At 39.1% G+C, this 27,219-nt stretch overlaps 1 protein-coding gene across 1 annotated transcript in view; it reads right to left on the minus strand.

Annotated features, from left to right (window-relative positions):
- The window catches only part of LOC101861715, a 152,991-nt gene that overhangs the window by 39,388 nt on the left and 86,384 nt on the right, over positions 1-27,219 (minus strand). The window contains exons 74-102 of the mRNA XM_005092327.2: positions 26,919-27,086; positions 26,253-26,363; positions 25,735-25,920; positions 24,932-25,147; positions 23,947-24,228; positions 23,385-23,615; positions 22,527-22,793; positions 21,933-22,112; positions 21,178-21,285; positions 20,321-20,590; positions 19,367-19,576; positions 18,397-18,696; positions 17,878-18,033; positions 16,932-17,114; positions 16,130-16,291; positions 15,469-15,678; positions 14,731-14,910; positions 13,993-14,265; positions 13,354-13,488; positions 12,132-12,488; positions 10,123-10,287; positions 9,291-9,413; positions 7,927-8,098; positions 6,954-7,129; positions 6,189-6,380; positions 5,441-5,662; positions 4,739-4,759; positions 783-1,036; positions 303-523 (exon numbers count right to left, since the gene is read on the minus strand). Of these exons, the coding sequence (XP_005092384.1) occupies positions 303-523; positions 783-1,036; positions 4,739-4,759; positions 5,441-5,662; positions 6,189-6,380; positions 6,954-7,129; positions 7,927-8,098; positions 9,291-9,413; positions 10,123-10,287; positions 12,132-12,488; positions 13,354-13,488; positions 13,993-14,265; positions 14,731-14,910; positions 15,469-15,678; positions 16,130-16,291; positions 16,932-17,114; positions 17,878-18,033; positions 18,397-18,696; positions 19,367-19,576; positions 20,321-20,590; positions 21,178-21,285; positions 21,933-22,112; positions 22,527-22,793; positions 23,385-23,615; positions 23,947-24,228; positions 24,932-25,147; positions 25,735-25,920; positions 26,253-26,363; positions 26,919-27,086 (5,731 nt within the window). The remainder of the gene's footprint in view (positions 1-302; positions 524-782; positions 1,037-4,738; positions 4,760-5,440; positions 5,663-6,188; positions 6,381-6,953; positions 7,130-7,926; positions 8,099-9,290; positions 9,414-10,122; positions 10,288-12,131; positions 12,489-13,353; positions 13,489-13,992; positions 14,266-14,730; positions 14,911-15,468; positions 15,679-16,129; positions 16,292-16,931; positions 17,115-17,877; positions 18,034-18,396; positions 18,697-19,366; positions 19,577-20,320; positions 20,591-21,177; positions 21,286-21,932; positions 22,113-22,526; positions 22,794-23,384; positions 23,616-23,946; positions 24,229-24,931; positions 25,148-25,734; positions 25,921-26,252; positions 26,364-26,918; positions 27,087-27,219) is intronic.

Consider the following 27,219-nt stretch of genomic DNA (forward strand, 5'->3'; position numbering starts at 1 on the left):
TGAATTGCCTAATTTATTAAGAAATGTAATGCAACTGAACTTCAATCTCATGGATGTTGCACTCATATATTTTTTAGAAAATCCTAGAATCCTACTTCAAATAAACTTAATGCAGTCAGGCACGGAAAACTGAAACGTGTCAGGGATCAACAAACTTGTTTGACATTCATAATGCAGGTTATCCCATAACGAGAAATTAAAGAGATATCAGTTCGGGAATGACAAATTGTCTGAGCTATCAGTGATTTTGAGTTTCCCATGTTCATGTTATCTGTACCCAAGTGTACCAAGTCATCACATACCCGGGTGAACACAGTGGAGCATCATCCACCTTGGTGAAGGCCTTGATGTTACAGTAGCGACCACGGGGACACGGCTCACAGCCATCGGGACTGGTCACTTCCCTCTCTGTGGAGAAAGTCCCTCTCGGGCATGGGATCGGGTAGCTTGTACCGTTGGTGCAGTAGTAGCCGATAGGACAGCGGTCGTTGCCAGTGAAAGTGGAGTTGTCGGTGGTGTTTACCTGTGAAAGAATGGAAAGGTAGTTGATGCAGATTTCATGTGTGTGTGTATGTGTGTGTATGTGTGCGCGCACATGTATGTGAGTGCGTGCATATTTGTCTGTGCATGTTTGTGTGTGTATGTGCAGGTAATAGTACTTATATATGTAAACACATGTAGGGGTGAGAACTATAAGACAGAGGGTTGAAAAAAAAATTATAATCATAAAAGTTCTTTATAGATTTTAGCAGACAGTAGCAGCTGCTTCACTGTTGGCTTACATTGTCAAAGACAGGAGTAGGAGAACTGGCTCCACCAGTACAGTAGAAGCCAGCCCAGCACTCGCCAGTGGGGCTGTCCAAGCCGTCCCGGTCACAGTAGTAGCCGGAGGTACAAGACGTGCAGTTGTCCACGGAGGAGTAGTACTCATCTGGGCCAAACGTTCCAGCAGGGCACGGGAATGACTGACCAGCTGTCGTCTTGGGTGGGCAGTAGTAGCCGGCTGGACAAGGGGTTGGGGTGGACACTGGACCTCCTGGAAGCAAAAACAATACCATGTGTGTCAGCAAATTTGTATTGGCATGTTACTGCTTTTTAAAAAATGCAGTAGCCAAGTGCACAATTAAATGAAGATTACCAAAATGATTGTCAAGTAAGTTAAGGTAAATAAGAACAAACTTAGTATAAGAAAAATTGCAAATATTGTACTTTCATTCACACCAGCTTTTTACTTTATGAAACGTTAACACATTCACCATTACATTAGCCAGCTCATAAATATATAATTTGATTGTGAAAAGTCCAGCCATGAAATGACCTACGTCTTCAGTATCATGCCCTTTCTGTCATTGATATAATGATCCATGAAATTTGACAGCAAAGATAACAAGATAATGAAACTTTTATTTTTACATGGTCACACACACACACACACACACACACACACACACACACACACAAAGACACACACACACACACACATATGCAATCAAATGTTTCAATGATAGAGGCATGACTCTAAAAGAGAGCCCTATGGGCTAACAAAATCTGTTCCCTAGCTTTTGAAATTAATTTTTCATTCTGAATTCTAATCAGACGAACCAAGAGACAGTAGAATACTAAAAAAAACTACCAGTTTTTGATAGGAAATGTTCCTTCGTTAAAGAGCCCCATACCTTAAAAATTTGTACTTATATTTTTATCAGTAGGCCCTATACATATATTTTTATATATATATATATATATATATATATATATATATATATATATATATATATATATATATAAAAGATGTATTTATATAATGTGATTGTGTGTGTGTGTGTGTGTGTGTGTGTGTGTGGGTGTGTGTGTGTGTGTGTGTATGACGGATGTGTAAATGTGTGTGTCAGTGTGTGTACATGTATGGGTGTGTATGTACACATGTGTGAGTGTACGTGTGTGAGTGTGTGTATGTGTGTGTGTGTGTGTGTGTGTGTGTGTGTGTGTGTGTGTGTGTGTGTGTGTGTGTGTGCGTGTGTGTGTATGTGCTTTGATTAAAAGAAAACTGTTATCAGATATACTCCTGTAGAACAAAAACAAGAACATAAACCACATACATTACTTTCATGACAACATCACAGCGAAAAAATGAAACAAAGAATACGAGGTCAAGTCAGCAACAAAAGATTTGAGCTGAGACCTACAATAAACAAAAGGTTAGCTTAATTTTCAGCACAACAAAAGAAAGGTTGTTAGTAATTCCCTCCATTTAGGCCACAAAATACACTCTCAGACTGAAAAAGATGCAGTCAATCTGAACAAGCAAAATAAATGTATTGACACATAAACATAAATTTTCAATAGGAAAAAAGATATATCTATAAGCACCTTAAAAAGTTTGTGGGTTGGCACAGAAAAGCCCATAAGTTCCACAATCATTATTGAAATCCTTACCTATTTAAAGTCTTATCCAGCCAAATACAAGCACTTTACTTTTTACTTGAAGTCATATCCTTGTTTAAGTATAAAGTTCTAAAGTTTATGAGACATTACAAGTAACATTTCCCTTTGAACAAAAAAACAATTTAAAAACCAACTTATCTCTATGTCAACATAAACTTGCAAATTTTGATAGGCTTTTCTGTTCAATCACAAATTTTCTGAGTACATGATAGACCTGTAAAAAATTCAATAAAAAAAAAAAAAACAAGAAACAAAAACAAAGCAAAGAGTACTTTCAAGAAAAGAGTAATACTTTCATTTGTTCTAGTTTCTTTCACAATATCAACACATGTGAAAATACTTTGTTAGAAAAATTTTAATGAAGAGAACCACAGACAATAAAGTTGTCCTTGCAATTTATACATGGTTGTTTCACTAAGTACTAGGCAATTGATTACAGAATATATACCATCAGCCTGCTGTGAAAATAATATGTTAAGACCAGAATTTTTTTGGTCTAATTGCAGTTACTTAACCTATGATATCAGTTACATGTGCTCAAGAAATATTTTGTGGAAATTCAAATTCTAAATGTTGAAAAAAGCAAGAGACAATATTTAATGTCGGTACATACAATTGTTAAACAAACAAAACACTTTGTCTTTCTCCTGTAAAATTTTGCTTTCTTGGCTTAGTACATTTAACAATTTGCAAATGATATTAAACATTTTTACCCACCAGTATACCTCATGATGCCTCCTAAAAGAGCTGTTGTTTTCGGTTACTTTTTTCTGAATAAAAACCCTTTCCTGAAACCTTTTGCAATACAAAAAAATCTTTTATTTGGCGAGTAAGTTTTGCTTGACAAAAATAAGGTGTGGCAACCAATATGGAACAAAAAAACATTTAACTTTGGATTCAAATTTTCAATTCTTTGTATTTTGTATTTCAATTTATAGATCTGAATTGCTTAAGGCATCAATTTAACAATCAACTCCACCTTGTCAAAGATGCCAAAGACCAAATTATGTCCACAGAAAAACAATATATATAGATTTTAAAAAGAAAACAATGTAAATCTGGGGATTTGGGATGATAGGTCATTCCATGGAAACGAAAAAGAATTCTAATTGGAAAACGTACAAGAAAACCATACTTTTAAATCAAAAAGACACACCAAAATCACACTATTTTTGTTTTTACGCTAGAGCCTTACTGGACACATAAAAAGTCATTTCGAAGATTGACACTCATCCCACTAGGTAACGGTAAAGAAGAAGAAAACAGGAAAGAAAGAGTGGCAAAGATGAAATACCAAAGAAAACATCAATAGCATACGACTGAGTTCAGACGTGCAGGTGCTCAGTTTTTTCCTACCACATTCTACCAAAAGGAGGATTGCACCCTCTACTGGTGTACAATGGGTCTATCTAAAATTCTGATCCCCTGAGGGACCAAGATCTAATTCTTTGTCAAACAGAAACAGCACAGACTAAAAACATAGAAAGTTTATAAGAATTCACTTCACTAAAAAGTATTTTATAACACCCTACGACTGAATCGTCTAACAAATACAACATAGTTTTAAATCCAAAGGAGTGTATGCTGTACCATACTTAGGACTTCAGTCTTGCACGGAAGTCATATCAAGTTCGTTGGTGAGAGTGGGTTTCACTGCATTTTTTGCAAACCAGCTTAACTCTTTATCTCCGGCAAGCCGCTCCCAGTGGCTGGCAGTCGGAATCGCTTTGCCGGTGAGCCGCTGAAAGCGGCTCTGGCACATTACTTTAAGATTACTTTTCGGCAATTGCCAAAAACAGGTCTCTTTTACCGTAAGTTCATTCATTAGATGAAGAACTATCAAAATAGGTTTGCTAGTTCCGCTTTAATGACCCATTTAATGATGTTTTTGTCATTTTTAGATTTAGCACCAAAAAAGAGCCCCGGTGTAGTGGGTTCACCCCCCTCGGAGATAAAGAGTTAAATATATATTATATATATGAATATATATTGATGTAATAATCAGACAGCAACAATATCATACACGAAAAGCGTATTAGTGATGTAAACAAATACAATAACTGTAAACAAAATGATGCTTGAACTCCTGATAAGTTCTCTTTGTTTTAGTAATGAATCAAGCAGCCATTAAAATACATTGCAATATGTGCATTTAACCAACCAAAATCCACGCCATCGTTCAACACCCAATTGCTATGGATCCACAGCATAACAATAACTTCCACATGCTAGATGCAAAAATCCACATAGAAAGGAACGAAATGACCAAAACACTTATTGTGTGGGTTTTTACCATTTATGACTGTAACATTGGCTGAAGAGAAAAAATGGTTTTATTAAGGTTAAATTGATATGAGATGAGTAATTTGAAAAACCCCCCAAAATAATGATTTTAATGAGAGGTGAAAATAATCTAGTTTTAGACATGAAATAAGGAAGTTGTTAAACAATTAATAGCTCTTGCAAGTGCATATTTATTAACAAAGGTGAGAGGAAAAAGTAATCAGTATTATAGAAGGGTGGGTTCAAAGAATAGAGACCAAAACAAATCATGCATGAAAATTACAGAAATGTTGGGGTACAAAAAAGATGTGGAAAAATCCACAGTTAAAATGAAAGGCATTTATTATGAGGAAGGTTTTACAGAAGAATTTCATGTCCATAGGATGTTTTTCAGAACGGTTAAAAGAAATTATCATCAACATATTATAGAGAATCAGTTTGGCAAGACTCCAAATAGTATGTTCCCATGAGGCATAAGCGTGTAAGTCAATGAAGGAACAGTCTACCAAATACAGGAAAACATTAAAGGGTGAGATGAAGTATTTCTGGTTTAACAAACAGTATTGAACAACAGTGTACCAGAAGACACAATCAAAATCTTCCAATCTCTAAAAACATTTTGCAGAAAAGCTATCAAATCCTTAGCTACTTCATCTTTAACTTTGGTGTCTAGTAGTAGTAGTTGTAATGTTCCATGCTTCATCTTTCTTACCTGCATTGGGATCACAGTAGTAGCCAGCTGAGCAGTCTACGCATGTGCTCTGTCCCTGGTTTGGCTGGTAGGTTCCGTTGAGACAAGATGTAGGGATGACCGCTCCTGCCTCACAGTAGTGACCGGCCCAGCACAGATAGGTTCCAGGTGTTGGTGTGTCTTGACCACCAGGACAGTAGTAGCCAGGGTCACAGAGGGCAGTAGGTACAGTGTTGCCCAGACCTATTTCATAGGACAAATAGTTAACAAATTGTATGAGAGACACTATAATATACGTATCTACTCACAATGTTGCACTACATGGATGCTCAGCTTTTATAATGACCTATTTTTTTCCCCCTGTAGTAGAGCTCTTATAACTCACTAGTATCATCACATATTGTTGACTGTACATGTTAGTCCAGTCAAAAAGGTGTCAACTCACAAGTGAAAGACTGAGTATCTGATTTCTTGCTGTTCCTGATTAAGACATAGCATTTATGGGAAAGGTTCTTTGCCTATCTGACCAAGTTTCTCCTATGAGAAGAGACCAAAAATATCAAACAGAGCCTTGGAGATAAAAACAGAAAGTTGCAATGAACAAGCAACCAAAGTGAGTTGAAGCCATAAGACACTTCAGTGGAAAGGGACACAAGTCTACAATATATCTCTTCAACTTGAGAGAAAAGCTAAACAACAAACATTTTGACCTCCTACTTATGCAATATTAAATTCTTTTTGTTAAAACTACAAATAAAACCAATCTCACCTTGACAGTAAGATCCAGCGGTACAGTTGGTGCAGTCTCCCACACTCTGTCCCTGTGGGGAACCAGAGAATGTTCCGGCAGGGCACGGCTCAGGTACACTGGTCCCGACTTCACAGTAGTAGCCCACGGGACACACCCACTGGTTGGCTGAGCTGCTGGTGCCGTTACAGTAGAAGCCACTGCTGCAGTTTCCTGTTATCATAAGTGAGTTTATTTTAGATGACAGAGCTGGAGGATGACCAAAAAGGAATCCAAAGATCATTAAGTGCTGAATGAGAGTAAGGGAGTCTCATATAGCCTGTATCATTAAGTATTGAGAGTGTAAAAGGATGAAGGACACAAGAATATTGAAGGTCTGGAGTCCAAGTTGTGTTTGTAAAAGTCACCTTGTTAAGGGAAGGTAGAAGAAAACCAGGTCTGCCTAGAACAACAACCCACAGCAAAAATTAATAATCAATCTCCATCCAATAACAAAACATACCCTAGCATGGAAAGGAATACTATATTCTGGTATGAAAATGGGTAATATACATTACAATCAGCTCCACTGCTAGTTGCAAAACCTAATGTCGATTACCCCTGAGATCACAAATATTGTTTTCTCTACCAGAATTTACGTTAAGAGCCCAGAACTGTTTGTACATGGGAGTAGGCGCAATAAAAATTATCTACATCATCATTATTATCAGTATTTTTTAAATCATTATTTTCACTATTTTCTTCATAACCAAGAGATAGTTTGACCCTGACAAAGGCAGCACCCACCTGTGGGAATGGCCAAGCCTGGAGTCTCACAGTACTGTCCAGGGTCGCAGGCTGTCGGTTTAGCAGAGCCTTGTGGGCAGTAGTAGCCGATGGGACACAAGCCACCACTGGTCATTTGGAAGGCTGAACACACACAGTCCCACATCGGAGTGCATGTGTCGTTGGAGTACAGATCACTGGAATTTTGCAGTAAGTAATCAGATAAGAAGAGTGATGTATTTTTCGAAGCTCAAAGCACTTTCCTGTGTATTCTCTTATAAACATGTAGCTGCTGCCCTTGTTACTGTCCAATAGCTCATTACCTAAGTCCATTGTCATGAAGTAGACGTAGCATCACCAGGTGCACAATGATATAACTGATGGCTAAAGTGAAAATAAAACACTGGCTTAAACATCTCAATACGTTGACATTAGAAAACAAATTCAAGCAATCAGAATGTGAGCCACACTTTGGGCCTTCTACACTTCAACAAGTGAACCTGATATTGAGACTTGAACAAAATAGGTAAAGAAAGCTTAAGCACTTGTGTTGGAACAAAGCACAGGTGAATTCTGAGTTTGCAACAGAGATAAGGATATGCTTCTTTTAATATCACAATAAAACCTTCTTTCATTTGTCACATCATATAGCCAAAAGAGACTTTTCACATGTTTAAAACTACTCAAAATGACTTCTCTTCAAGACAAATTTACGAAAAGCCGTTGTCATCACCAAATAAGACTGTTAAAACTCCAAAAATGCAGACAAATTTATTTCCAAAAAGTAGAAAACTGACTTGCAATGTTGTAGTTCAATAGGGGTAAAAGAAAAGAAAAGAAATGTAATGTGTTCGTGCACACGATGCGAGTTCATTGTGAACACAGCAGAAAGTAAAGTTGTAACAATTGCTTCCTTCACATCTTTTCATATGTTTATTCTGTACACAGTTGAAACAAAAGCTAATAAGAGTTGCCATTATCTCCACAAACTAACCTTGTTGTTCCATTGACTGTAGTGAGGTTTCCAGAGTCATAGGGCCTGCGCTGGAAAGACTTGCCGGCACAGAAGAAGCCCTCATCACAGAGTCCAGTGGGGATCACATTGCCATGTCCCTCACAGTACTCACCAGGAGGACAGTCCTGGCAGCTGGTCTCATTGGTAGCACCTGAGTGCAGACAACAGAATGGTACCTCAACACTGAGTAACATTTTACCTTCACATGCCACAGATAGAGCAAAATTCTATGTTGCATCAGAACAATTTATAAAAACCCTCCACTTCTAGAAACATGCTTTGGGCCACAGTGCAAAAGTTCATTATGGGCTGATCAGTTAACAACGATTAACAACAAAAACAACAAAAAGTATTGAGATATAAACATGGATCATGAGACAACAAAAATATTTCAAAGTACAAGGAACTACATGAGGCATACAAAGAGAAAATGGTGATTAATTTTTAAAAATGGGGGTAAAAACCATGATGGACAACTAGAGCATAACATTTTTTCTAACAAATGGCCATTTACCTGTTGATAAATTATTGCAAGTCTTGTGCTGTGTGCCAGCACATACAGTTCAATAACGTCAGTCTTAAAGTTACTAGAGTGGCTTTTTTCCACATAGCATTTAGTGCTGTCAGCATACTTTGAAGAGAAATTGGAGAAATTCGGGCTCATACAACCTCAGCGACATTATTCTCCTATGACAGGGGTTAAGCAGAAACATAAAGATCCCAAAACATAATAATCCATGATTTAGCTGTTGTAGTGAAGAAGATTGTGATTCAGGCATATACAGCCAAGCGAAATGTGGTGATCTTGGCTCTGTTCACATCAGCAAAAGATTTTATTGAAGTTTCAAGGCCAAAAGTCCTACCTCTAAATAAGTGGCTAATAATGTGTTCCACAGGCCCCTTTTCAGGTCAAAGTAGAGAAAAACTTTCATCAGACTGATGTCGGCTGATATGAGAGAATAACTTGACAGTTTGGGACAGAAACAATAGTAAGATGGACTACCTAAAAGATCTTACTAAAGGTTTTAAAAGTTAGCACTCTCTCAACCAGACCCTAACTAGTGAAAAGGTAGAGGAACATCGGATCCGTCACCCTTATATTTGCATGCATCTGTGTCATAATAGTAACTCTTTTTGCCTTGCACGCAAAACATATTTAATCTATCCACAACATTGGAAGATACTTTATCGAGTATCACAGCCTTTCTGGTGGAGTGTGATATTCCAGACAACCTGGCCCCAACAGGCAGAGTACTAGGCAACCAAGCAATGCACCTTCTGAAAGATCTGAGTTGTTTTGAAGAAGACATAAAATATTTACATTCAGTCTTGCTCCTTCTTACCTGTATTGTTGTTGTAGGTGCCTGGAGGGCAAGGGTACTGAGAGCTGAACTCAGTACTCTCTGGGCAGTAGCTACCAGTGGGACAATCAGATGGTGTAACTGTACCATTCTCACAGAAGTAGCCTGAACAGGATAAAGATATATATTTTATCAAAAAATATTATAATCTGTATTCGAATACAGGTATTCCAGTTTGTTTATATAAGACACATCTATTCACCAACAAAGCCATAAGTGATAAGTGGATGCCATTCAATGGTCTAATTATCTTATTATTCATTCACAGTGCATTCACAGTCCTAATCTGTTCTATGAGAAACATGGCCATTATTGCACTGACTTGCAATTAGTTACAATTTAACAATGTTATATCTCAAAATACAAAGAATGGGGATTTAAAATATGCGATATTCTAGCAACAAAAACATTTTACAAAAGAAGAACTCCCATACATGAAGTTACATCATCCTTTGCAGCATTTTCAAATAAAATAGATGAAAATACTGTTATCTCATTGCATATTGCTTAACAAAGCCTTTTATTGAATGAAACAGGCACTTGCTTGCAATACACTTTCACTAGCACTACTGGACCATACTTGTGTAAAAACATGTGGTTGATTCTGAGACTTTTTTGTAACAAACTACAACAAATTTTTCTCGAAAGACATGATATTCAAAACACCTGGTGAAATATATTTCTTTTAAAACACCTACGAATTATAAATTTTCCTTTGAAATAAGTCATTTTGACCAATGAATTAAGATCTGACTCTTATTAGTAAAGCACACACTAAATGTAGAAATTCCATCAAGAGACTTTGAGCACATACCTTCAGGACAACTCAGACAGAGCGGCATGGCTGTGTGGGGGGTGTATGTGCCAGCAGCACAGGGTTGAGGAGAACTCGACCCAACAGGACACTGCGAACCAGCAGGGCATTCATCCCCTTCACCAGTGTGGGTTACACCACTGTTTGGTGTGGCCACATCAACACCTGGAAAAGGAAAACAAATCTTAATGTCTGTGAGTCCATAATCCTGAGCAAGGGAACGGGTACTCTTAACTGCCTCATGGAGGGTGAAGTTTGAGGCTGCATTCACATTGTCACTTGGTAGAAAGCATTCTTTGTGTTCATATTGTGAACACCCTGTTAAGGGCAGCCAAGGCTTATGGCTGTTCTTGAATGCAGCCAGAAGGCATATATTCACAAGAACCAAAACTGTATGCAGCAAAATCCAGACCTACGGACACAATGCTCACTGTAGAGGTGATTAGTTAAAATGTGTAGCATCCTCTCAGTATAGTAATAAGAGAGCATATTGTGTGAGGGTAAGAAAATAAAAAGTGTAAAGGTTCTTGAAAAAAAAAAGGACACAAAATTTGACTCAAAACTGAATTGATCTTTACTTTACTTTTACTTTTATCCGCCGCTTATACCCTTTTGGGTGTCGCAGGAAGAAAGAGACGTCTCTCTGTCGCCAGCCAGAGAGCTTGGGTCAGGGGGATGCCGTGTGTGGTTAATGTTTCCCTGACTCCATCTATCCAGGTCCTTCTCAGTCGCACTCTAGCCTTGTTGCCATCGAATTTTTGGATGTAGGCACGTTGTGCTGGATGGTGTGTTGGTAATCGTAGTAGATGTCTGAACCATTTGATTCTTTGGTGTTGGATGTGATGCATGACATCATTTGTGCCCACCATGCGGATTACAGTTTCTGATTTTGTCTCACCTGGTCTTGTTTACTGCTTTTCTAAGGCATCGCATTTCACATGTTGTAATTCTTTGCTCTAATGTCTTGTTCGTGGTCCATGTTTGGCGTTGATAGGTGACTGTTGGGATGAATGTGGTGTTGATCATTTTGAGTTTTGTTGTCATGGGGATGTTAGGATGTTTCAGTAGTGGAGTAAGCTGGTAACTAACATTATAGGCCTTTTGTATTCATGTTTCAATTTCTCTGTTCAGTCGCCCATCCTCTGTGAATATACTTCCGAGGTACTTAAATTATTGGACCTGTCTGAGACTGTTGTTGTTGATGTGTATCTTGAGTGGTTCTGGGTTTCTGCTTACTTTCATTGTCTCTGTTTTGGTGATGTTGATCTTCATGTCGTAGTTGTTACATTCTTCGTTTAATCTGGTTGTGTGGTGTTGAAAACTTTGTTCATATTTGTGCGCCAGGCTTTGGTCATCAGCGAAGAGTAATTCATTTAGGGCGTCTGATTCTGTGTTGGCCTCTTTTGTAATTCTATCCATATATATGATAAATAGTAGTGGTGATAGGACACAACCTTGTTTTACTCCAGATGTTATCTCGAACCATTCTGCCTAGCAATTTGGCAGCGGATTATTTATCGCTAAACACACAAAAAGAAGAAAGAAACAGACTGACATAGACGGAAAACTGAATTGATGAAATGTAAAAATTGGAGCATCTAAAATAGCATGAGTGATGAAACTTTCAGAATACTGAAGCAATGATTTCTTGATCTCCAGGCTTAGGCCTTCACCTGGTCCCTATCCCTTAATTATAACGAAGGAAATCATTTATTAATTTTCAGGACGGAGAGACTTTCCTTCATGAATACCTTTACAACTCATCAAACTGCAGTCATCGTTAATTAATGCCACTTGCCTCTTTTGCAAGCAGTATGCACATACTACTTGACATCTTTGCACACACTGAATGGAACCATACAACTCATCATCATAAAGTGCAAGATCTAAAACGGACAATGGTGATCATAATTTGCCAATCATTTCTTTGCTTGGTTGCTCTCAATAAAACATTATTGTCATGGTCTTTCCCCGCCACACAACTAGACGGTGAAAAATAAGCGAGGTACCTGACACACAGTAGTATCCGCCTGTACACTGAGCAGTGGGAGCTGTGAGGCCTGGGGAGTCACAGTAGTAGCCACCAGTGCACTGGGTACACTCTGTCGCATTCGTGAGTCGCTCACTGGCTCCATAGGTGCCCTGTGGGCATGGCTGGTCATTTGCACCAGTACCTTCTGGGCAGTACCTTCCCTGCGGGCAGGGCTCAGCCTGGGAGCCGTCAATGCAGAAGAATCCAGCAGGACAGATGTCGCAGACTGCGGCACCGGTGTGGTTCATGTACGTGCTCACAGCGCAGGGTTGAGGGGAGGAGGAGCCAGTGGGACAGTAGTGGCCCACGGGGCAAATGTCTCCAGTGACACCATCTGAGGAACAGGAACAGAATACGTAGGTTCTGAATTTATTTTTACATTCCCTAACTTTGATGCTCAGGAAAAAAAAGTTTTCTACTTGTAACTTCGTATTTTTTAATAAAGAAAAGAAATAAATTCTACAAAATTTTAAAAACTCTATGCTTTGTGTCAATATTTGAAAAATACATGTAAAAAATAAAAAGCATTTCGAAACTTAAGCCTATAGTTCAAGAACTGCTGTCCTGTAATAGTAACACAAAAATTCAATGGCACTTTCAGAAATAAAAATTGGTCATAAACAAATTTCACCAACAAACCAGAAAAAAATTAATATTCTTGGTATGACAGTAGACTACCATCATCAAATAACCTAAAATCAAATTTCATTCCAAGTTGAATTGGGTTTTTTTTTTATTAAACTATTTTTTAAAAGACTGAAAGAAACCAAGGCCATTTCTTGTCTTATATCTCCGAGATGGAAGCCTCACATGGCTTTATAATAACTCCCTTAATAGATAGCTTTACTGCCTCAGTCATTACAATCTAAAATGGGTACATAACTGACTATAGACAGCAAAAGACCTAGTCAGTTTGTAAGTGGTTTAATGCATGTAATCCACTGTTCGCATAGTACGATTCCCAGGAAGAGGAGAATGTTTCTAAGTCTTATTCTCATGTCTGCTGTGATAATAATTGTTGTAAAGTACACATAGCATGCTCTAGAGCTTCGATATGCACTATGTAAATGCAATCATTAATAGAATTATTTTAATATTTTTCCTTTGAAAGATTTCACTCTCTAACCAGGAAATAGATATGACAATACACATGACATGACACTGTAACTAGTGATCTGTTAGATGTTACATTGGCTCACCAGTAGGGGTGGATGTTGCTGCTCCGGCCACACAGTAATAACCAGCTGAGCACTGGTCAGTAACTGAGTTGTTCCCCGCGTGGAGACAGTAGTAGCCAGCGTCACATGACACGCACTCTGAGGAACTCGTACTACCTGCAAGTACCAGAAAAAGACATTAGGAGGATCGGATGAGGTCTGCTACTTCTGTTTCTATTCAGTTCTTCCACTGTTCTCATTCATTTGTGACGACATTGGGGTATTATTGTACACACCTGTTATTCATAATTCAACAACAGAAGGAGGCATGATAATGCAAACCCATAGAATCTACAAATTTTTAAAAGGTAGAATAAACACAATTTACATTCATGAAGTTTTAATCTACTTAAGAATTTATTAAATTTATGAGAATGCCTAACAAAAATAGCTGTAACAGGTGCACAAAACAACACACAAGGCAAAGGAACATTGAAATAAGACGGGAAGCAGAAAAAACAACTCATTATAGTCCTTATCTACAGCTGTATTGTGTCAAGATAAAAAACAACTACTTTTCCATGTCTAGAAATTGTTAAGGAACGTAGAGACAAAAAACAAAAAAACAACATAAACCCATATGAACTAACAATTAAAGCTGCAGTCTAATCTTTGCTTTACCTTCCAAAGGCTGGTAAGAACCAGCAGCACAGGGCACTGGGGCCAAGGTGCCCTGAGGACAGTAGTTCCCCACAGGGCAGCGGTAGCCATAGGTCTTGGCCACTGGCTGATTTTCTGTGGAAGCCAGCTCACAATAGTATCCAGCATTACAGTCTCCGCTGGGCTCTGTCAGTCCATCTGTTGCACAGTACGAGCCCGGTGTGCAAGGGAAGCAATCGGTATAGTTTCGTAGGCCAGTGATGTTGTTGAATGTTCCGGCAGGACAGAATTCACCTGAGGCAAACATAAAATTATGGTAAATATTCATCAGCCTTTCCGTTTCATCAGGGTCACCTTAGCCTGGGTCGAATTGTGGCCAACCAAAGAGAAAATAGCTAAATGCAGTTTTTCAGAGTTAGTTAACTATTTACCGGAATTTCATTCTTCCACAGAAAACTTAGCCAGAAAGATGCAAAGAGAATTGATGATAAAAAACTAATCTTAAAATTCACCTTGGCAAACCTGCTCCTTTTGCCAAAAAGGCCAAACCCACACTTATCAAAATCTGAGCGGTCATGCTGTAAAAACGGCAATGGGGGTGCTTGTAAGAGCTGATATATTCCTTGTTTTGCAAACAAAACATGACTTGTATGATGTTAATATCTTTGAGTTTTAGTCAGTTTTCCAAAAATAACAAATCAACTGTTCAGTGTAAGACTCAGTCATACATCACTTTTCACAATGGCGAATGGCAGTTACCTTGGAATGATCCCTGCAAACAGTACTGTCCCCTGGGGCAAAGGTCTCCAGTGACACCATCGGTGGGCGTTGGGCTGGAGGCTCCAATCAAACAGTAGTGGCCAGCACTACATTCACCTTCAACCGCAGTCAGTCCCAGAGTGCCACAGTAGAACCCAAAATCGCAGGAAGTACACTGACCTGAGAATACAAAAAAAAAGAAAAGAAAAAAAAAGGAAATTAAATTATCTCAATATAAGAAATACAAATCTTATCAGGATAGAGGATAAGCATTGAGACTTGGTAATGAAACAAATACGGCACAATAGGATCACAGATGAAAGAACTTAGGCAGACATGGCAAAATCTTTAAAAGTTCAGGCAAGATGACCAAGAATCTGTCACAGTCAGAAAAAAGTTATCAACTATTACTGGTCCTCATATAGAGAACACACCACAAAATGAAAAAAGTCTAACTCGAGCCAAAAACTATAATTGTCAAGAATACCTTTTTTACCCATTTTTACCGCATCTTGCAAAAGATTATTGCAATCTATAACATTAAAATAATTTTTACTTATCAAATTTGAAGCTAAGCAGTTTTTCCTTATTATAAAAGGTCTTGCTTTTTATGGGCTTGCAGTCTTTACCATTTAAAAGCTCTCTGTCATCACAATACACATATCCTAATGTCATATATCATTCTTTTGCCTGAATTATGTACAATTTCAGGGACACACGATAAAACTGAAGCCATACTTGAATCCTGATTTCCTGTGCTGGCACTGTATGTACCCAGAGGGCAGGGGTTCGTATACTTGTCTCCTGTGCCATCCGGGCAGTAGTAGCCAGCAGGACAAGTGACTGGGGTTATGACACCAGTCACATTACCCAGCTCATAGGGATCACAGTAGAAGGCTCTTGGACAGGTGTCACATGTGGGCCTGCCAGTGAGTGCCTGGTATGTTCCTGTAGACAAACACACAAAGATTGCACATGAAAACATAAATTCATGAACGTGAAACACGATTCTGAAAACTCTAAACTTTACTATATTTATATATTTCAAAATGTGTAAATACAAAAATCAAGAGTGACAGGCAAATGGATAATTATTTTTTTAGCTACTCATAAAATGATGAAGGAGGTTGACAAAAATAAGCAGCAGTAACCATTCAATTAAGGAACTTTGGTTTTTAGTTGACACTGCCTGTTTGTGCCCCCCCAAAAACACTTGAGGATACAAACCAACAGACAATTATGACAACTAAATGTGATTATGATAATTCCATTATATTCCCACAGAATTTATCTTTCTAAAGAAGCCACTTCCTCAAAATAATTTCGGCTTCACAGTCCAACAAAAAATGAAGTGCATTGATAAAAACTAAAGCAAAGCAAATGAGTCAAACATGCCCACCTCTGTCACACATCACTGGCTGATCCGAACCCACTGGGCAGTAGAAACCCTCTGGACAAGCATAAGCTGCCGGGGAGGCTGTGGACTGACCACCTGGACAGTAGTAGCCACCATCACATTGACCGGTCTCTTCTGTCAGGCCTGTACCACTACAGTAGTAACCTGGACAAGGATAAACATGGGACCATTGGAAAAATCACAAGGCTGTCACTTCTGACCTATTCAAATGCAAAGTCAGTATCAAGCTACTTATTTTTATGTGTTCATGGGTTTATTTGCTTTGGCTTTACTGAGGTGTGAAGCTATGACAATTAATTTGATTCAAAGACATGATTATAATTACAAACGCTATTGAAGGTTTGCATTGATAAACATATCTTCTCTTCAAATGAAATGTATATATATATATATATATACATATATATACAACATGTTTCTAAAGAAAGGGATGCCTGGGTAACAAAAAAGCTGAGCTGTGCAGGCTGCACACTTAATTGTTAGCAGAACTGTCACATTTGGAAAGGGAAAAAGCAAGACAGCATGAACATTCTAAAAGTTTTTAATTGTCTTCAAATATTCCTAATTTTAACCCTCTATACTAAACAATGGGGTAAAGTAGAGTAAATAAAAGCTTTTCTTTTGCTGACCTACTTCTGAGAGGGACAGGGGGTAAGAAAGAGAAAGACAGGTCGAGCCAAAGCGAGGAATGTGATAAAAAAGAGAAAGAATGTTAGGCAACCATCACAATATTTCTCTTCGAAGTCCTTCACACTAAAAGGTATAGATCATATGTTCAACTAGCCTGGGGTACAGTCCATGCACTCTGTGACATTGGTGTTCCCTGTGGCATTGGAGAAAGTTCCGGTGGGGCAAGCTGTAGGTGTGGCAGAACCTTCCTGGCAGTAGTAGCCAGCAGTGCAGACAAAGTTAGTTGGGTTTTGCTCTGTCTGTCCCGCAGGGCAATAGTAGCCAGGGTCACATTTGCCTGAGAGAGAGAAAAACAGCCACAGGACGTTCATTTGAGGTACTATCACTTCAGTAGCTTTTATAAATCCAAACTGTCAGAAAAGAAGTCTAAACTAAAAAGAGGTTCCAAAATAATATGAATATATTTTGCATGTATGTCCTGCGTAATTAACATTTGAAAACATTGACATTTATATCTAAAAAGTTAAAATTTTACGTGGTATCAAAAACTGAGTTTTAAAAAGTGAAAAGATGTACAAGAACCATGGAAATTCAACAACAACATCAGCAGTCACTCCTCCATTCCAAGCTGAAATCTACAGACTATTTCAAAAATATTGTTAATTGCCTGTACATAGCCATTAATTGATTTAGCAAGAGTCCCTACTAATAATCTGGCAAAGTAACATAACACACACAAATCCCATGCACACACACACATGACACAAATGAACACTTATATGCCCAAACAAACACATACATGCGCATGCATGTACACACAAACACACACACACACACACACATGCAGGCATACACACACACATGCAGGCATACACACACACACAACAAACACACACATATACAAATGCAAAACACACACACACACACACACACACACACACACACACACACACACACACAACAAACACACACATACACATACAAATGTAAACACACACACATACACACACACACACACACGCACACACACACACACACACACAAGAACACGCACAAGCAAATGTAAATACACACACACAAACACACAAGACAAGACTAACCTTTGGGTTGAGCCAGCTCATAGTCATCACAGTAGTAGCCTGCAGTACACTTGACTGGAGCGGAGGAACCCTCTGGACAGTAGTCACCGGGCTGACACCTGCCTCCTGTTGTGTTAAACTCAGGACAGGTACACACATCAATGGCCGAATAGTTGCCTGTCATTGAGAAAGAAGGAAAAAAAAATCATAGAACATGTCACAACATTTTGTAGGCCCATAGAGTGCAAATCCACCATCACATTAAGAAGCTTAAGACCTTCTGAGGAGCATTCTAGTTTTTGGGGTTTTAAAATTTTATCTTAGAAATATCACCAATGGAAAACTTTAAAAAAGTTTTAGATGCAATCTGATGGCTTTGGAGCACCAGATTGACAAATATGTCTGTTTATGAGATCATGGTCTAGCAAGCTCCATGACACAGACAGTGGGATGTATGCGATAAGACTCTCAAATTCCTGACAGCGAAATCTGGGACGGTCCTGGGAAAATTGGGATGGTTGTCTAACCTGCGTCACTTACCCATTACAGTTGGCATTGCCTGGAAAGCAGCACCCGTGCAGAACCAGCCAGCGCTACAGTTTCCACTAGGAGCAGAGAGGCCAGAGTTGCCGCAATATTGTCCGGCTGGGCAATCTCGGCAAGAGGCAGACGAGTCCTGTCCAATATCGGGGTTGTAGGAACCAGCTGGGCAGGGGAACTCTGAGGCATGCTGTGTGCCCGTGGGACAGTAGTAGCCAGGATCACAGGGGGTGGCACTGTAGTCGCTTGTATTGGCCACGCAGTAGAAACCTCCAGGGCAGCTGTCACATGCCGACTTGCCTAATCCCCACATGATAGGAAAAAAAAGACCATGTTTGCTAGTTATCCAAAAGTCATATCTTCATAAAATTACTTTTGCAGGCATAGAAAGCCTAAAGCTCACAATTACTTACCATGTTTGTTAGTTACCCCAAAAGTCATATCTTCATAAAATTACTTTTGCAGGCATAGAAAGCCTAAAGCTCACAATTACTTACCTAAAAAGGACTTGGTGGACGAAAGTGATACGAAACCACCTCCTGAACAAGATTCTAATTTGTCTTAGTCTCCCCCGCCGCCTCCCCTTTCCCCTGACTAAAGTTGGTATTAAACTGCATTTTGAGAATAAGAGTAATGAAAGAAAAGGTTTTAATTGCATTTCCAAAGGAAACAAAATCAGACATTGTGTGACCATGGACTGAAGCAATAACCATTTAATCATAAGAATGAACCTCTTACCGCTTAAACACCAATGCCAAGAAGTTTTTCTTTTAAATTCATAGTAATATTTAAACATTAAAAAAACAAATCATTGCAGTGATTACAGATTCTAAGTCAGTCCCACAGGCCGAAATGCGAAATTCTTCCAAAACATCACTCTTTTCATTTCTTCATTCCACACATGATACATACTCCTAGCAGCGGTAACTTCTCCTTTCTATCCTAGCCACCTTAATTTCACAACACTCACCCTTCACACCGGCGTATGTGCCAGCAGCACAGATGGCAGGCAAAGCAGAACCTTGAGGACAGTAGGATCCCACAGGGCATTCGCCGCCAGTTCCTGTATGTATACCAGTGTCTGTGGGCGTGGCGGTATCCACTCCACTCTCACAGTAGTAGCCTGCCTGGCACTCTCCATCCACGGCGGGTGAACCGGGCGTCCCACAGAAATGGCCACCTGAAAAAAACCCAGACAGGACTTGAGCATCATTTTGGACCAGACCCGAAAAAAAAATTCATTAATTAACTTTAAGTTGTCACCATTTTCAATATTCAATAAACGGTAGAAATAAAAATATTGTAAATTACATTTTTGGGGGGCAGCATTAAGAGAAATCTAATCTAATTTAATTCATGATCTTAAATTGGAAAGTTTTTTATATCTAACATGTAGGCACCTACAGAATTTAGTCATAAATTACATCTGTTCATGCCAGTCCATTATTAAGAGGGACTTTTATTATGTATTAATCAAATAGTGTAGTGAGGACAAAAACCAAACTCTAAAATTTGAACTTGTCAACTCTACATATCATGAAGATACTATAAATACCCGAAGTCACCACAGCGATGCACAAAAGGCTCAAGACAGAGTTGCGTTTCAAGGACTTACAGGACTAAAAATAAAGAAAATTTAAAATGTCAGGGACATAACCTGTCTTTCTCGTGCATATGCTGTTATTAATTTTTCTTTTCAAACCCAGGCAGCCTATTATCAAAAAGATAGGATAAAAACCATTACGCCTACAGTAGAAACAGTCTAAGACTCCCACCCATTGTTGAGGAGAAAAATGGATGTCTTAGACAGGTGGCCGTCTTACACTGTGTCATTATAATGTAAAAAATACACAAGGGAGGAAATAGGGAGAGGCTGTTTGTATACAGGTGATTGTCTTATACAGGTTGTATTTTTGCCACTGACCTGTACATTGGGTACACTGCACCTCCTGAGACAATCCTGTGGTGTTGCCAAACGTTCCTCCAGGACAGGGCTGTAAGTCTGCCCCGGTGCCTTCTGGGCAGTAGTAGCCCTGGCGACACTCGTCAGCACGATCTCGATTGACACAGAAATAGCCAGCCGGGCACACATAGCACTGTGAAGCACCTGTGTGATTAACGTACGTCGCATTGGGGCATGGCTCAGGACTAGGTGAGCCCTGCTCGCAGTAGAAGCCTTCTGGACAAATGTTTCCTGTGAAGAAAAAGGCCATACCCACGTAGAAACACTCAAGGTCTCATCTTAGAATAAATATGATAATGCACTAATAGCACAGCATTTAAACTTCAGCAAATAAGATCAATCTTGCAATCTATTTGGATATTTTAAAACTGAAATGCCAAAATGAAAGAGTAGGTTCTTCAAAGTAATCTATGCAAATGTATAAAGTATGACCAGGGGTATTGTATTTTTTGTCACATTATGATTACATTTTCAAAATCGTGCTGTCTACTCTTTAATCCCTTCATTATCTTGGCCAGAACTGTCTTCAGATTTTAAAAAGGATATAATATAATAAGCCTAAAAAGTGCAAAGGCTGGTTATAAACATTTTAAAGTCCCAACCAACACAATTCAGATTATTATGGAGTAGGCTTAGATCTTCCCTCACCATTAGGGTCTAACCAGACTATATAAAATACTCCTCAGATGAAAGGTGATGAAACACAATATAAATAAATTCATCTTCCCTGTGTGGGATATCTACCTCATATCTTTCAAGCCAATACTCACATGGATAAAGGCAAACTGTTGCATCTTAATCTTATAATGAACACAAACCTGTGGTGCCATCTGTTGGTGTGGTGGTGTTAGCTCCCAAGCTGCAGTAGTACCCAGCACCACACGGACCCGTGGTATTGGTCTGACCCGTGCTCTCACAGTAGAAACCTGAAATACATTTAAATGTATTTGAATATGCAAGCTGTACAAATATCCTGTGCTCTATTAATACAATATATGACAGGACAAAATGTTTTGAATTTCACGCAATCTGCATAAGTCATTGCCTACGGAATTTAATTAAAATCTAAAATATATGGAAAGAAGACTCATTCTTCAACCTTCTTCTCTGACATGAAGGCAAAGGACGTAAATATGTCAATACGAGAGAATCCACCATCTGCTAAGAAGACGGCGGTGCTCTTTTATTTGCACATCTCTTTTCATCACAATATCCCGCTTTACCAGTCAGTCCATTTCAATTGAACACCTCAGACTGTCCAGTGGACATACACCTATGTTGCCTGTTAAGGAATGCCAGTATCATTCACACATTCCATTTCCGAAGACTGCAAAAAACCCATTCACAACTTGATAGACTGAGGAAAATAAAACAAAATAAGTGTCCCAAGGTTACAAGGACAAAACTAGAAATCAAGCCAGTGGTTCTCCTAATGCATATATATGCACAAGACCCTATTCAGTATTTACTGTTTAGTGCAAGACCTTGTCATAAATCATTTTGAAAAGTGACATATGACGGAGTTTTACACTGAGCAGTCGATATTTCTATAGCCAAAGCACAACAGACTTACCAGGACTACAGCTGAGACAGTCTCCAACATCTCCAGCCCCTGTGGTGTCCAAGTACGTCCCACTGGGGCAGGGGTTGGGTGTGGCTGTGCCATTGGGGCAAAAGAAGCCTGCTGGACACACATCGCCATACAACTGGCTTGTTGGGGCCCGCTGCTCTGAGCCGAGGCTGCAGAAGAATCCTGTACACACACAAAAAAAACACCTTTGAAGGAAAAAAATAACCACATTGACTTAGTAATTAACCTACAAGACACAGTTCATGAAGACTGCACAAACCTGCTCATGTTCGCCAAATTCATGATCCATCTCTGCCACACAGTGGTCATTGTGCTCATGACCAAAATTTTAAAAAAAACCTTTTCTCATCACATTCTTTTCTTGTCTTTGAATCACAGTGCATATAGTTGAATGAAAAAACATTCACACAGTATTCAAGCAAAAACACTATTTGACTGAATTATACTACTTTTTCAGAAAGTTAATGTTTCTCACCGATGATTGCCAAACTGTTGAAAAAAACACCTGTTCGCTATCAACTACATACTCATCTGTGGCACTGAATTTCACATTCCTAGCCTGACTTGATTTCTCACCTGCCCAGCAGGGTCCACTGACAGCAGTAAGTCCTGTTACACCGCAGTATTGACCAGGAGTACACAGCTCACACTCAGAACTGTTGGTCAATCCAAGAGTGAAGCTGAAGGTCCCCACCGGACAGCCCACACCGGTTATGCTGCCGGACTCACAATAGCGGCCAGCCGGGCAGATGTCTCCTGTCACCCCATCTGTTGGAGTGGAGTTGAAAGCTCCCATTGTGCAGTAAAAGCCAGGAGAACAAGGCCCAGTTGGCTCAGTGTTTCCTGGAAAAAATTACAAAGAACAAACTTGTAAATTAAAAAGGCAAGAACAAATGTTAACAATCAAAATGACAGAAAAAGCTGAAAAGACTATTGATATGATTCAACAGAGAGCAGGGTTTTCACTGCTTAAAATAGTAGGCACACTGATGTTGTTCGTCCTTCGCATATGAAGATGACCATGACTTCACAAATAGGCACACTACACATGAAAGAAAATGCAGAAGCAGAAGACAAAAATCAACTAACAGAAACAATCTAAAACTATCAGGTGATTAAACATGGATAAAAAATACATTTAAAAATTGGAATAATGAGTTTTAAAAGCTTCTCTTCAAAATACGGGGGGACCTTATAGAGCTCAACTTCAAGCCCCATTTTAGATTAACTCACCAGTGCTCTCCAATAACATATATAAATGTCACCTACGAGTATGTCTTCATCAAGACATCTCCGTGTCTACTTGAGCATAAATCTCTTATCCCCTATAGTAAAAGGTCACGGACTTAACTGTGACATAACATTCTAACAAAAGTCAGGAGCACCAAATATCTCTAAACTGCCATGAATTTCTGTGGTCCAATACACACTCACCTTCACCCAGGCAGAACATTCCAGGGTCACAAGGTGAGCATTGAGTGTCATTGGCAAGGCCTGTCTTGTTACTGTAACTGCCAGCTGGGCACAGGTAGTGGGTCTCGAACTCAGAGCTGTCAGGACAGTATGAGCCTGGTGGGCAGGTGGTAGGTACTGAAACCCCGCGGTAGCTGACAGACACGTTGGTAGGGCTGGAGGTGTTGGTCACATCCAGAGCCAGATAGTCACCTGGAAAAAAACATTAGCGTCAACTCAAAGGCCAGAACAGTGTTCTAATAAAAAATAATTGGCCAGATAATACACAGGGTGCTGTACTTTTTCCTTATGCTTAAAAGCCAAAATTGCCCAGAAAACTTTTCCCATCATTATAAAGTAATTGAGATTCCCCCCAATTCGGATCACATTGTAGGCATTCTAGAGAATGGACTTTTTAAAAAAAATAGCTAATTGACCAGTAAACTACATCTCGTCAGAAGAGAATTTCATCATGCCTAGGAATCAACCCACAGCATCATAAGTGAGAGTCATGCTCTAACTGATAAACAGGAAAATAACGTACCAAAAGCTTTACAGAAGAATCCCGCTGGGCAGGCATCGCAGTTGCTCTGCTGCCAATGTGGCTGGTAGGTTCCAGATGGGCAGCCCGTCTCGTTGTGACTGCCCTGTGGACAGAAGTGACCGGGGCTACAGGCCAGGTCTGTGGGTCTGGGCACACTCTGTCCCTCTGGGCAGTAGAAGCCAGCATCACAAGGAGCCGTAGGTGTAGACAGCCCATACTCCAAGCAGTAGTAGCCCGCGGTACATGGGTCGCAACCAGTCACATTTGTGTTACCTTCACGGTCTGCATTGAGGGAACATAACATCATTGAGGGAACACAAAATCATTGAGGAAACACAGAATGAAAATAAAAGTCAAAATTTGACAATCTATTGCCTACGAGGCAACAACTCAAAAGTGTTTCCTGATGGTGTACTTCTGTAAAGACATGTTATCCCTAGGTAAAAAAAACAATTTAGATAAAGTCAGGTTTTGAACAGAGCTCAGACAGTATTTTGAAGTATTGAAAGCAATATTGAATGTATTTAACAGTAAACATTTGTTTCTCAAATGCCCTCAGTCAGTGTCACTCTAATAACATGAATTTCTTACCAGAAATCTTTTAACATACCAACCTCAGAGCAGCCTCATTTTGACATTTATAAGATTTCATTTGTGGATTGTGCAATTAATAAAATTGTATTTTCCCTGAATACGTAAAGAAAACGTTCAAAGCAAATAGGATAAGATTTTATAAAAATATACAGGTGGAAAGGACATATACAGCATTCTGGAATATGCGAGTCCATATAAAATAAAAGTGGTTGCATCCAAAACGTGTCTCAATAATGAAACTGAAAAAACAAAGCTAAGAGGTGTCATTAAAATTAGTCGTTGGTACAAATCTCAATCGCTTTACACAAAAAAATCCCCAAAAAACCCTTCCTCAATGTTCCCAGGTCCGTGTGGTTTATGAACAAAAGAGGCTGAAAAGACATCCACAAACCTGAGAAGGTACCAGGAGAACAGTCCACTTCCAGGGTGGTGCCCTGAGGACAGTAATGTCCCTTCGAGCAAAGCTGTGGGTCAGGAGTTGAGGAACTTCCATTGCAGAAGTAGCCCTCGTAACAATCGCCTGTGGGTGTGGCCAGTCCATACTGGTCACAGTACTGACCCAATGGGCAGGCAAGCTGCTGGGAGCTTCCAGTGGGGCAGTAAGTTCCTGAACGCATACAATGCAGAGACATGAATAATGAAACTGTGGGAAAGTCAAGTTTTAGTGTGAGGGAAACAGCCGTGTTCACCATGTTGTGTGAGTTGACTAATTAGAACAAATATCTCATTTGTCCGGTCAGTCACCGCAACTAAAAATGTTACATAATTTGCATAAAGAACTTCTTTTTTTTTTCAAATGACTGCATTTAATGAGATTCTTAATATTATGTCATTCAAATGTTCTGACCATTTAAAGTTAAAATAAATAAATTGATATTGAATTGCAGTGTTATCATTGTAAGAATAGCCCGTCAATAACAGCCCACACATAGGGCTCCAAGTAATTAGCACTGACTGACAGACAAACATATCACCAGGCACAAGATTTAGAAAATAACCATCTATGGCAATCAGCGTGATACAATCATACTTGTCAACAACAACAAGTGACAGACCACTGAATTTCTGTAACATGCTAATAACGTTTGGTCATTGATCATAATACTGTACTCGATATGGTCTACTAATCAGTAACATGGCAAAGACCTATGCACTTTTGTTCCAGCCAAAAACTCTTCTTTTTCAATAACTTACCAGGTTCACAGATGTTTCCTGTATCATTCAGGGAGTACGCCGGGCATGACGTGTTCAGACTGTCAAAGCCAGTCACGTTGTTGATGGGTGTCGGTTTGTCTACAAAAGCCCCGCCACTGCAGTACCAGCCTGCAGCACAAAGTCCACTGGGCTCGGGTAGACCTGCACTGCCACAATATTCACCAGCTGTAAATGAAAACAAAATAGTTATTTTGACGATTTGACTGTGGAAATATCAAAACAAAATGAAGGAAACAAAACGAAAATAACTCAGCCCTATAACAGTGAAATGAGCGAAGAAGTTGTGTCAAAACAAAACACTTTCAGTGTTGGACTACCAACATGTATTTCAATATGAAAAATATGCACTAGATCTAAATTCAAGTGAACAAAAAAGGAGAAAAAAATGGTCCTATATATAAAAGAGGTCAGAGAAAGAGAGGAAAAGAAAGTGTGGGAAGTCACTGTGTATTGAACACCAATTTGTACTAGGGAGAGAGTTGATAATGAACAATTACCTGGACAAGAGATGCAGTCGTACATGTTGTCAGCATTTGTCCTGTTGTTGTAGGTACCAGGTGGGCAGTCAAACTGGTGAGCAAATTCTGTACCAGCTGGGCAATATGCACCTGGTGAGAGTGAAAAAAAATGTGGAATGTGAAAGGATGTTCCACAAACTTTTTGTGAATAAATTGTTCATTAAGCAAAGATATATAATTAAGTCTGCAATCTAAGAGGATGTGTTATTTCTAAACCAAAGCTGTGTGTTGATCATACCAATGCAAGACCAGAGACACAGCATTGTGAAAATATCTGCAATCTTCCATAAAAAGAATTTGACTGCATGTAGTATTATGCAATTCAAGCAAGAATGTATTCACATAAAAGGTTAGAATGTAAAGTATATATAAATTACAGCAAATATAAACAGTTTATCTTCCTACAAAATTAGAACAAAATCTTCTGCTTAATAGAAAAAAGACATAATATCAGTCTTGCTCTTCAGAGCTCAATGGGACAGTTGAACAGCAGATTAAATGCAGGTCAGACTATGAATGGAGAACAAAAACTGGCCTAGCAAATTTTAACTTAGGGCCACAGTGGAATTAATAAAAGAGCGTAAGAAAGACACTTCAATATTCTTTACATATTTCAATGGCAACAATGTTGTTGTAATCCTTTACCTTTTGGACAAGGTGTTCCTGAGTATGTTGTAGAGTTTGCCAAACAATAATAACCAGCTTCACACGTCTTACACACATCCTGATTGGTCAAATCATTGTACGTTCCAGCAGCACATCCAATAGGATCAGCTGTCCCTTGAGGACAATAATGGCCAATGGGACAGTCACCTAAGACAAACAATTATCATACACTCATGAAGGAGATTATAAATCTCATGAACCTGAGCAATATTAATACGAACTATGAAGAGTAAATGTAAGGCTCCAAAACAAGGTAAGAGTTAAAATGCTTTTTAGTCAT

The sequence above is a fragment of the Aplysia californica genome, unplaced genomic scaffold, assembly GCF_000002075.1.
Source record: "Aplysia californica isolate F4 #8 unplaced genomic scaffold, AplCal3.0 scaffold00044, whole genome shotgun sequence".
Taxonomy (NCBI): domain Eukaryota; kingdom Metazoa; phylum Mollusca; class Gastropoda; order Aplysiida; family Aplysiidae; genus Aplysia; species Aplysia californica.